General features: G+C 28.4%; 1 protein-coding gene across 1 annotated transcript in view; it reads right to left on the bottom strand.

Annotated features, from left to right (window-relative positions):
- Window positions 1–13,389, bottom strand: part of LOC107436426 (otoferlin-like) — a 341,056-nt gene that overhangs the window by 136,860 nt on the left and 190,807 nt on the right. The window contains exons 4-5 of the mRNA XM_071177705.1: window positions 5,545–5,644; window positions 3,761–4,041 (exon numbers count right to left, since the gene is read on the bottom strand). Of these exons, the coding sequence (XP_071033806.1) occupies window positions 3,761–4,041; window positions 5,545–5,644 (381 nt within the window). The remainder of the gene's footprint in view (window positions 1–3,760; window positions 4,042–5,544; window positions 5,645–13,389) is intronic.

Genomic DNA, 13,389 nt, shown 5'->3' with positions numbered 1-13,389 from the left:
GGAGAATTATTCTTTTTAAAATGCATTTCAGAAAAAACGCAGTATTAAAAATAGATTCTTGAAATATTATTTTGTTGCTTTTAAGAGCTTCAAAAATGCAGTAGTGAATTGTAAAGTGTTTCGAAATAATTTAATAATGTTAAGTGGGTTTAAATTGCCTTTAAAAGCTTTCTTCCCAACGGGCGAAGTAATAGCCAGATTTAGAAGGTCTTATCACGTATAACACTTTACGCAGGTAGGAAAACAATGCACAAACAATTTCATGTAAATATTATAAATTTAAATGCTTATCAGATACATATTTTTTTCTTATAATACATATATTTTGATTTTAAATATTATAATGGTAAAAAATTAGACTGAAATACGTAAAGTTTCTGAAATTTCAGATTTGCAAGACAGATTTAAAATGTTTTTTTAATATTTTAATATCAAGAAATTCAAATTTAGTATAAACTTATGTATGCATAATTAATGAAATTTGCAGAAAAGTAGGATAAACGTAAGCTTGCACTAATAATATTAAAGATATTCATAATTAGCTCAATTATTCAGACAAAAGACCATATAATTGTGTCATAGTCGGATATTTTGTCCCATCATTTGTTGTAAATTTTCCCTTTTAAATTTTCCCCAGAACTTTTAAAACGTTTAAAAGTTTTTAATCTTAAGAATTTTATGTAAATTGCATTTTTAAAATAAAATTTGTCAGCTAATTGTCAACAGCTTTGGCATTTTCAAACTTTCCTATGATTCATAATGCTTTACAATTAAATTTAGTTATGTTTGAATAATACTGAACCATTAATATATCTTAAATTGATTACAAACTTATTAAAGCGTCAACTTAAGCTATATTTGCATGTAAATTATATCTCCTTAAATATTAAAAAGAAACAATATGGTTCAACATAAATGAAAATATGTTTCAATCTTGTAAGAGATGACTTTGTTGTATTTTCTTTAAATGTATTGTTATAAGGGTTTCCCGAATGAAAAGTAAATCAGTAAAGATAGCTACACCACTTTTCAGGAATAAAAATTGAGGTAAGAAAAGCACACCACACAGATTAAGTATAACTTATTAATCAGTTCGTATTAGAGCATTTAATATGAATGTAAAATTGTCCTAAGATGGATTCTGATCACAACAATGCACTGCAGTACTATATTTAATGGTAGAAGTTAGTTATAATGTAGACAACTATCGTCGAATAAACGCGTTTCTGGTAATAGATTTCGTGAAGGGCATTTATCAATATCGGATCTGCTAATGCATAGAACAAGCAAGCACCATGATCTTTAATAATTCCATTTCTAATGTTCATGAGATGTTGAGACGCAATCGAAAATTTTTAACTCTTGACATCAGAAAGGCGTTTTATCAGACACGAGTAAAAGAATTTGCAATCACCTTCTGCTACATAAAAATCATACTACATTTCATTGTTCTGTTCAAGACGCATTCTTAACGCTACTTTGCATTTACTTTAAATGCTCTCATGTGACATAATTAATCGAACTGAACCTTTTGTGAACCTGAATGTTGGTGCTATTATCACAACTTTATTTTTAACGCTATCACACACGTGCATTTTTCATTTGGGCATGCCTTTTCTACATAGTTCTAAATATGCAAAAATATTCTTGTAATTTTCTTTTTCTTAAAACAGTGCTTTTTTATATTGGTGAAATCAATGATTATTCCGATTTCCAACTACGAGTATTTACTTAATGCTTTAGTTCTAATGCCAGTTTAAGATTTTTCAAATAGTGTTTATAGATTTCTTTAACATGCCGCATGTCATATAAAGAAAGCTTTCAAATGTATCCAAGCTATGAAAAATACGTAAATCTGGTTAAAAAAAATTAAGCAAATTAACGCTGTTTTCAGATGTATTAAAAAAAATGCTTATAATGTAGACTACAGAAAGTGACGAAAGCTTGCTTATATATGAACATTGTTCGTAATTTAAAAAAAAAACCTGTGACAATTATTGATATAAATAGAAGTAAATAATAGTTATTGACAATTAAAATAATAAAAACAGCAATTTTTAAAACAAAAAAAATAATATATAATAATAAAAACATTATTACACCTTTGCAATATTTACAATTTTATATCACCTTCAAAGGAAAACATTTGTTAGTCTCAAGGGTATAGTTTGTATCAATTGACGATACATGTTTTTACTTTTTATGGCGCGTGAAAGTTAGCTGTAAGAGTAACTGCACCTCAGTGAGGAAAACACAGTCCACATTTATGGGAAAATATACTTTTCGAACATACTGTAAAAATATTTTAACTTTGAATAACAAAGCTCTTTTTTGGGGGGAAGGAGAAAGGGGTGGAAATCTGGAAATATATATATATATATAGATTTTTTTAAGCAAGCCTATTTATCAAGCTTATTATAAAAGTATAATTTAATATAAATACATAAAATAAGAAACCAACGCAGATTTATATTTCTCATGTCAAAATAGGTACAAAGATAATTTTGTTACTGATCAAATAAAACCAGAAAATCAAAGAATGTTGTCGTCCTCTATTCTCGAATTGTTAACATCACTCCATTACGAGAAACATTACTAAACCCGGTGTGTTTATTCTTTAGAACATTTATCGCTCCTTAATTGAGCATTCACCGACACTCTATACTTAATATACCTTGTTAATCTATTTAAAGGTCTATCACTTACCCCTAATCTATTCTACAGAATTTATCATTTAACATTTAAATAGAGATCAGTCTATATACATTTGGGCATCGTCTATCACTTATATTGTTCATCATTTCTCGTTTTCAACTGCGTTAAGGATGTCTATTATAGATATATATTTAAAAAGATAGGTGAAGATAAGTAAACAAGTTTAAAAAAATGGATTTCATAAAAAATGAGAAATATAACCGTGAATTTTTAAAATGTTATGGGAATGTGACATAGATGTGGAAAGTAGTAATTCTTGCCTAGAGTTGATCTGGGAAATAATAACCCACTGCTGACCCACTGCCTGAAATATGTTGAATCTCCAAAAAAGCTTACTGTGCTGCCGTTGTTGTTATTAATCGATTGCTCTAGATCTAATGATCTAAATGTTACTTTGAATGATTATTTAACATATTTTGGGAAACATTTATAATATCACCCATGTTAAGCCGCGATGGCTACGGGAATAGAGAGTTCGCCTTCCAATAAGACGAACCGGGTTCGAATCCTAGTCGATACGAATCCCGCATCCGGTTGGGAAATATCCTCAGGGGTAGACGGATCATGGGTTAGAATCTCTTTGCCGTCAGGCTAACCGTGGGGGGCTCTAGTGGTCTTCCTCTCCATGTCACGCAAATGCGGGTTAGTTCCATCAAAAAGTCTTACACATAGACAAATTTCTCCCAATACTTGTTCCAGGAGTTTCCTTGTCTTCCGAATTAGATACAAAATTACAATTCTACGGGGTTGAACATTAGTAGTCATAAACCTAAAAATTGGGTAGGCTGTTCAACAATGGTTATAAAATTGAAAAAAAATTAAAAAAAACATCCATGTTGTACTTATGGCACTTATATCGTTAGTTACTCCATGTCTTCAATCGAATAATAGATGTACTTCCTACAAATTAAGTTAAAAAAATGATTGAAAGAAAGTTCAAAAATGTTTTTTTTTTTAACTACGTGACATATAGCAAGAGAATTTAAAATTGAATGGGGATATAGGTGGGTGCTGCATACATATAATGAAAAATATTTATCCATGCCTGGTGTTGGTGACGCACCTCTTCCTCTCGGGAGATCTCGGTGATATGAGACTTAGTGCCGACCCACTTGTTCTGCCCGGAATATATTCAACTTCTGTATCAACTTGCTGCTGTTGCTGTTGTCTGTTGTTAATCGATCGCTCTAGATTAGCAATATTGTGTTCAATGACGATCAAAGCTTGTCTATCATCCTCGAAGTTTTCACCTTGCATCGCAGCCGTGTTCCATTCGCACACAGAGCCATCCGGTGCGTTGTAGGAGACATCGAATAACAGAACAATCTAGAAAATAAAGAAACAGAGAAAAATGTGTATTTCCCAAGAGACGTTGCAAGATATTTGAAACCATATATATTTTAACGCACACATATTTTAACACTAAAACATATTTATAACACTTATAGTATTTCACTTAGTTTAATAGAATTATAACACTTAATATGCAGGAGTTTTAATTAAATTAAAAAGAAAAATGTTTGAGAAATAAGTCGATATCTAGCAGAAAACTTTTTCCTCATGATAGCAATTTTCAATAAAATGAAAAAAATTAAAGGAAAATAAATAACATTGTTTTTTTTCTTTAAGAAGATGAGTATTGATAGCTGCACTGTTCATTGAAGAGATAAAAATACATCGAAGTCTGTCTGTTTTGTTTATTTAGTTCAGCAACATTAAGGTTATGGTTATTATTATTATGGTCATTATGGAACCATAACATCAAGTGAGCTTGATGCAAATTTAATGTGGCGAAATGTGTAGAGAGAAGTAACTGTTTTTAAATTGGTTTATCCGACATTATGGTTCAAGAATAAAGAATACTTTGCTAAATTAATCCCATCATAAAGTTACAGAAAATTGCTCGATATTATGGTTATATTGATTCTTTTGAGTGTTCTTTTCATTATTGATGTCTGAAAGCACGAGGGGTGTCCATTAACGCGACTTTAAAGGGGCTAACATCATCTTCTGAAAATGTGAATTAGTAAACATTTTATATTTTAATTTATAACCGTCGTTGAACAGCTGACCCAATTTTTGGGTTTAAGACGACTAATGTTCAACTCCGTAACCTTGTAATTTTGAACCCACTCCAGAAGACAAGGGAACTCCTAGATCAAGTATTGAAAGAAATTTGGCTTCTGGACGGGCTTTTTTGATGGAACTAACCCGCATTTGCGTTTCAAGGAGAGGAAAACCACAAAAACCTCCCACTGTTAACCTCACGGCAAGGGGACTCTAACCCATGATCCGTCAAGCACTGAGGATATTTCAAGTCAGAACTGTGGTCGGTGCAAACCGGATGCGGATTCGTATCGACCATCTATCGCTGAGATTTGAACCCGGTTCGACTCATTGGAAGGCGAACGTTCTATCCCCTGAGTAGTCGCGGCTCAAGTAAGTAATTGTTAGAAACAGAAAATATTCTAATTCGAAAGTCCTGATACTTAAATTCTACATGAAAGTCTTGCATAGAATTTCCAAAGACTGAGTCAGATTATTTTTTATTATTCAATGACTTATTAACTCCTGATGAATGCATCTGAAACGATGCTCCAAAACATGCGAGTACATTGCTTAATTTAATGTTGCGCTTATGTACTTACCCTTATGTTTGATTTATTTATTAAAATATGAATTAACACGAAAGAAACACATGATTGAGTTACTTAGTTAGGATAGAATTCACATAAAATTATAAATAGGGTAGAATTCACATAAAATTATAAATAGGGTAGAATCCACATAAAATTATAAATAGGGTAGAATTCACATGGTGTAACTTACTTCTGTCGGCATATTGTTGACATCGATGAGTGAATCTGATACTCGTAGGTGTCCATCTTCGATAAGTTTTTGTAATACCAAACCATAAGAGCCCACAATTCTGAAAAAAAATTATTAAACATAAATTTTTTATGGTACATAAAAGTTTAAAAAATAATTTCGTTATTTTCAAAATAACAAATTCTATTAAAAACAAAAGAAAAATAATATTTTGGAAGCATTATTATATTACTTGTTAAGTATTTTTTTAAACCAATTTTGTTTAGTTTGAAAAGATTATTAATTGAATTTCGTGAATAAAAAAAGCTCAACATAAGTTACCTTGTTATTTTGCAATAACATTCTTTAAATTATTTCGCTGATTTAGCTTCATACACATTTTAATCTGAAAGCCTTCTCTGTCTGCGTGGGAAGACAAATACTTTTAGACTCATAATAGAAATAAAATTTTACCCTTATCTGTTGTAAATTACGCATGTTACTATTCTGGAATTTATTTCTGAACTTTAAACTATTTGAATGACACTCATGTGTAAAATTATTAAAAGATCGGCTACAAGAGTTTAAGGAAACAACATAAATAATTTGTCTTATAGTTATTGTTTCTTATTATATAGGTACATTCATACCTATTTAAATTTGATTAGGAAATAAAACTTTTATATTTGAATCAGGTAATAAATTTTAATTGTAGTATCAGGTATATGTTGCTTCTGACCTCACTATTTTACAGGAATTATATTGAATATAATGTTAAAAAAATTTGTAAAATCGAGTAATATTGAAACTTTTAAGCTAAGCAACACTAATTTTAGCTAATTAAACAGTGAAAAATTTACTGTAATATAGTTTAGTTAGAATTTAATATACTATTTTTCTTTAAAATTAGCAATGTTTTATTTTTAATCAAACAAATTACCAAGATTTATTTAAAAAAAACTTAATTCACAAAATTAATTTTTGGATAATTAACTTAATTTTCAAAGGCGTTGACTTAAGATTTTTTCTAATATATCTTGTAGCTATGTAGTTTAAAAATGCTTCTAAGGTTCTAAGACATTTTATTTAAAAAACAAACTGCAATGAGCTGTTAGACTCGTAATATTAACAGCGAGTTAATGACGCTTTCTATTATTATTTCTTCAAAAAATTGCTGTAAGCATATTCAAGAATAGATAAAAAAGAAAATGAAACCGCTAAGCTTTATTTATTATTTTCAAAGCCAATAAGATAGTTAAAAAATTTCTGTTTATTCATTTAATGACCTGAGTTAAGAGGTTTCCCACGTAATAAAATGCTGAGAGAATAAAATTTAAAATTTGGAAGCTGTTTTGGGAATAAGAATAGACATGCATCAGCAGAATTACTTGCAGTTTTGGTTTATTTAAAGAAGCTTAATCTTCTATCAAATTTAAATTTATAGATACATACTCATATTTTAAACCATCATTCTAAATTATTGTTAGTATCATGCTAAATTATTGCATTTAATTAGGAATCTACCTTCTAAAATATTCTTTACAGAGTAAAAAATTATTGCATAGTATGGATGTGATATTTCTGGTAAAAAAAAGAACTGTGATTCTGGTTAAAAAGCAAAATTTACGGTTTTTGAACCTTTTATTTGATTTTTTTTCTGCTTATATGGTAACGGTTTACGGGAAATTTTGTTTTTCAATATTATAGGTGTTATGACCACACATTTAGTAAAAAATACAAAAATAAAATGAAAAGTAAATTTAATCAAATAAATAGTTTTTATACCTTGCCCCAAGGTATATAAGGTACCACAGTTACCAAATTTTATTACATATTGTAAAAGCATCTTTTATTGTTAGTTTTGCCAAATCATTACCAAAAGGCTTCGGTAACACTTACCGAGCTTTTTTTTTGTTCCTATAGAGCCAGAAACACGGTAAATATTACCATATTCCGGTAGTTTTGAATATAGTTGTTTTCTCAGCGCAATTCAAATAAAAAGGTTTGCGCTGCTACTTTAATTTCAAGTTTTTTTATATTAATTGTACTAATTTGATATGATAAATTCTTATTTAATTGCTACATGTATTAATTGTGTACATATATGGCATCATGTTTATCACATGCATTTATGTTTAAATGAATTTCCTAGAATCAAAAATGTCTGAATCTCTATTTTATATAGTACATGTATATACATAGTTATATAGTACAAGTACAACTATACACGTATCATTAGAAGATTCAAATTTAGGGTACTAAGTTGCAATTACTTTACATTCTTGCAGCAATAGTGCGGATATCGATATTTTTGTTTTTTTTTTACTACTTTTTAAGGAAAATATTAATCAGAATAATGATGTTAGATTTTCAGTAAAGGCACCAAGGACAGTGAAACTGGGGAGGCAGAAGGAGCTTTAGCCTCATCACCTACTATAAATATAGGGACACAGTTTCTTCTGAGATTGTAATTTTTCACTCAATATATCAAATTTGCAATTAAAAAAATTTATTATTTATTTGTGTCTGATTTTTTTTTAAAAAAAAGTCACTATTTCAAGCGAGCTTTAACATTTCCTTGGTAAAAACTGCTACTCTTACTCATTCCCTCGCACAGGATGTAACAATTAATCTTTTTACGTTATTCCTTTTCTGTAAATCCTTTTATTTTATTTATTATTTTAATCGAAGCACTTTCTGACACTTTTAAATTCACATCCTGTCCTTAAATCTATTTTTGGTTCAAGTATGCATTAATTAAAAGTAATACATTTTTCCCCTTTGCTCTTTGTGGGAATCACGCGACCTATTTGATGAACCAATTACAATTACTAAGATTTCCCTTATTACCTAAATTGAAACATTTTACGGATTTACTTTGCAAGATTTTCCCTAACTTATAACGAGGAGCACAACTTTTCGTGACCACTTTTAAAGCTATTCTCTGTCTAATAATAAATAATTAAATTTTGTACCCTCCTTCCCTGCCTAAGACCTGTCTTAATCCTTCCCACTCGGCAACCAAACTCTTTTACCAAAGAACGTGCCACATTTTTACTTTGTAAAACCGAAGTAAAGTTATAAATTTAATATATTCTATTTCACTGTATGGAATTCTTTCAGGAATTCTATTTCACTGTATGGCACTCATAATATCCTTAAAATTCTCATGCAATATTTGGATATTTGCTTAAAACTTCAAATTAATTAAACAATTTCATATTTAAATTTACATTTCAATATATTTTAAATCAAATTTATTAGAAAATAGAAATTTTTTAATTCTTATAAACTAGTTTTATCAGGCGCTCAATGCTAATAACAATATTTTTGAAACAGAATTTTTTAATTTTCTTATTTAAAATCAAAATATTATTTTAAGGAATCGACATTTAAATATCGAACCGCTCAATCAATTTAATTATTAACGAAATTTATCTGAGGAAAACTAAGTCTTTTGAAGTTTAAATGAGATATTTAAATTCCAAACCATGAGCACCTTCATTATAAGATTTCTTTACTTACTTATAAGGAAAACTGAATGCTAATTTAGAATTTCAATATTTGCTATCCTTATAATTATGTTAAGATGAAAGAAAAACATATAAGCACAAAATGCATAGATTTAAATATATTTCACAAATACCCATGCTAAATATTGTAATAAGCATATAAAATATCTTCCAAAATAGGGCTGTCAGGATTTTTCAATTGTGCCCGCATTATTTCAAAAATGGTAATATTTATAATTAAGAATGCGGTGAATTAATGCAATAGGAATGTCTCAGATCCGTTTTGTAAGAATTTATTAATTTGTGTAAGAATTTTTGTATGTGAGAATTCTCCGTGTAGATTTTTAGAATCATTATTCAAATTCATTTCTTCTGTTTCTTCTTTTGATTAGATGCATTTAAATATATATTTTTGATTATTATTTGTGTTAATTAAATTACTTTTGTTTCAGAGAATAAACCTGATGTCTTCTAATATAAATTCTTCTTTTACAAATTGATATAATCTTTAATTTTGGGTTAACAAAGTATTAAGTTTATTACACATTTCGAGAAAATGTATTATTTATAAAATATACCTTTTTATCTGAACAGTGAGTAATTTTGTGTCTTACAGATTTTTCTTTGAATGCTTTTTTTTCCTTCTGAAGTAAGGCTCTTCAGCAAAAATACACTATTTTTATTTTATCATTCGTTTAAATTTAGTAATTTACAATTGTATGTGTTACTTGAAATACTTATTGTATTTATGTAATCTTTTTTAAATTAAGTTTAGTTCATCTAGCGTTATTTTTGTTGTTTATGCAAATTAAACATGATGTCAATGTCAAAAAAAAAAACTGCACCTCTTAGAAAATGCAGTTTTTGTAATATACCGTCATGTGGGGCTACTTTGTGCAAATTCGAATTTGGCACTTTTCAAGTGCTGCTATTCAGTATTATGTTTTTTTCACGTTAAAAATGTGTGGAATTTAAAGATAGAAGTCTCTCCTATTACTGCAAACACTTTTTCGAATTTTAAAACAATCTCAGAGTGTGCTTTGTTTATCCAATGTCAACAACTTTCCGAGAACGTCGGACGTCGAAAAGTGTGCGGGGAAACTTTAGCTGTAAAAATGCAAAGACGTTGATAAAACAATTGTCATAAGTGTAAAATTTTTTATTTGTACATTAATAAACAATTATATCATGTTAGCGATAAAAAAATTTGAAAATTAATAACAAATAAACGGAAAATGAAAAAAATTGCACTGTGGGACTACTTTGTGCAAAGTTTCATTCGTTATTTTTTTCGACAGAAAAATTGTCAGACGCTATAAAAAAAATACCTGGAGCGAGAAACTACCGTGGTTACAGTTTAGAAAAGCTGCAACAATGTTTGCAAGCAGTTGCTGGTGGTATGTCGATTGCAGAAGCTTCTCGGAAGTACAAAATCCACAGAAATACTATCTCTAATAAAATTCACAAGAAACACGTGAAACGTGCTGGTAAACTATTATTTTTCTTCTGCAAAGATTTTTCTAATGAATTAATCAAACAATTTAACACATAAAAGTATAGTTTATAGGACATCAGGTGATATTTACAGAAACTGAAGAGCAAGTTCTGTCATGTTCATTCAAGCATGGTATGTTCAAATTTATCAATATTATAAATGTTAATGAATATGTATTAATTATTATTTTTGAAATTTCATCCATTTCAATGTTCAAAAATGTATATGGTTTCCTTTTGATTATACTCAAATGTTTTGAAATAAGCATATTTTTAAGAAAAAATTCTTTATAAAAAAAGGTTTTTTAACCCTGAAAATTATTTCCAAACTAATATCTTTGCATGTCTTGATGTTTTTGTTATTAAAAATGTCAACAATTAACTTTTTTAACAATTTTATATCAGTATTTCACTAAAATCATGATTATTAAACAGAATTCCTATAGCTGCACAAAGTAGCCCCATTTGGGGGCTACTTTGTGCCAGGCATGTTTTGACTTATTATTTGTAAATATTACATACAAATAATGCCAGTATGGATCAAATTCACTCATCTGAGTCCAGTTATGAATATAATATCGACAGATTCTACTAAAGTTTGAATTAACGTAGTTTTTTTACATGTCAAAGTTCAAAAACTGCGAAATCCTGCACCAAGTAGCCCCACATGACGGTAAGTTTTTTTTTTTTTTTTAACTCGGCTTAAAAAATTTCTGCAACTTTTTATTATTTGGTTAAAGAGTAACATGCAATAGTTGAGAGCTATTTATTGATACTTTTCATCAAGCTGGAAACATCTTGTTAAGTTGTTGAATTTTATAAAATTAAATAGTTAAAGGCCAATAATTCTTTCCGGAGAGATTGCATTTATCGATAAAATTAAAACTTTATTATGTGGTACGTAAGGTACTCAAAAGTATAACATTCTCCATTCCCCTAGTAGAAATATTTTCCACACTTATCCAAAGTCAAATTTAAAAATCCTTTTGTCGAAGCAATTGTGAAAATGAAATGAAATATTTTTTGTAATAAATTCCAGAAGTTTGTTTTATTATTTCTTCACACAGATATAAATTCTAGTAAAATTACCGCATTGTATGGTATTGACACATCTACATAATTCCGGTTAATAAAATCTTAACATATGGTACTTAAATCATCCATTTGGTAATTTTTTCATTGATATAGTAACGATTTATCGGAAATTCAAGATTTCAAAATTATGGTTCACAAAATTCAGGTTTATAAAATTTTACCACATTTACTAAAATTTATCTCATATTTTGGAACCATATTTTATAGTTAATTTTACCAAAACATTTACTAAAGCACTTCGGTAAAAATTATCGAGGTTTTTTAGTCTTCTTATAGAACCAGAAACACGGTAACTCTTACCATATTCGTTACTATAATTATACAGCTCTGACCATTTTTTTTCACAATGTTATAATTCTTTTAATATTTCGATGATTTAAATGAAGTTAACTATTTTATTTTTTAAGAAGTTACATTTAAATAAGTAAAATTTGCTAAACTAAAGGGTTCTACCCGCTGCTGACTATCTATTCGCATCTTCCAGAATGAAGTATGCAGTTTTTTTAGATCTCCTTGCTAATTTGTTACATATCTTTGGAACTTCCACAACTAATTACGATAAAATTACATGAAATGCAAAATAAAGTTTTCAGTAAACTCTACTTTAATCAGATGTTCCTTAATTAAGTAAATACTTTTCTCTCACTTTTTCCTCGAAGATTATTTACTTTTTTAGAAGAGACATTATTGCAGTTGTCCAAAAAATTAAATACCGGTTATTTTTATCACAAATTTAAATAAAAAATATAAAATTTAGATTTATTCTTTTAATTTACAACCGGCATTAGTGCTGACCTTGGTAAATTATTGTAATTGACTCTTCAAATTTATATAATACTTGAATTTACTTTTAAATTTATTTTAAATAATAAAATTGAATAAATGTTTTAAAAATTGCTTTTAAAAAAATAGTCAAAATAGACTTGTTTTTATTGGACTTATAACTAAAAATGTAGAACGAATTATTTACGAAAACGTGGGGAGAATTTTTGGTGGTGATAAAAGCTTATAACTCTGTAAAAGATTCCGGACAAATTGCAGTAAAAAATACGGGCCCTCAGGGTGCTAGTACTGTAAAATCCATTTTTATCGTAAATTTTAACGAAATAAAAAAAAATATTAAATGCCGCTATATTTTCAACAATAGTTACTGTAGAATCAATGATGCAATGAAACAAATTCTACTTTAAAAATTACTATATAAAATGCAACTATAAAAGTAATTTTATAGTAGAATGGATTTTATGGACGCTGCACTCAGGTTTCCAGTACTTTTTACCGTAACTCCAGAATTTTTTACAGTGTACGAAAAAGATGCATCCAATGATTTTCGCTTCAACGTTGACAAAAGTAAACGTAATATCTCTCTTTTATTTCTCATGGAAAGTGAAGTTGCTAAATTTTTAAATTTATTTTACCATTTTTTTTCTATATGATTTATGTCTTAATTTTTAATGTCAGAAAATGATCGGAATTTCAATTAAACATAAAAAAAAATGCAATTTATTTGGTTTCATCATTTAGTAATTCTTTCAGTTGAGTCAAACACAAAGTTCAAATTAAAATTTGAGTTTGTTAAGTAGTCGGGAAGCGGTAAAAATTTGATTAATGACAAATTCTCTTAGGAATAATATGCACCGGAAAAATGTCCAAATTACATTGTGGTATAAAATACCAGCTCTTTGGATGTATTTTTCATAAAATCCACTTCACCGTAAAATTCTACCATAAAATATTATACCGTAATTTTTACAGTAATATTTAT

Source organism: Parasteatoda tepidariorum, chromosome 2, assembly GCF_043381705.1.
Source record: "Parasteatoda tepidariorum isolate YZ-2023 chromosome 2, CAS_Ptep_4.0, whole genome shotgun sequence".
Classification (NCBI taxonomy): Eukaryota; Metazoa; Arthropoda; class Arachnida; order Araneae; family Theridiidae; genus Parasteatoda; species Parasteatoda tepidariorum.
The sequence above is the reverse complement of the archived record's forward strand: the minus strand, read 5'-3'. Positions and strand labels throughout refer to the sequence as shown.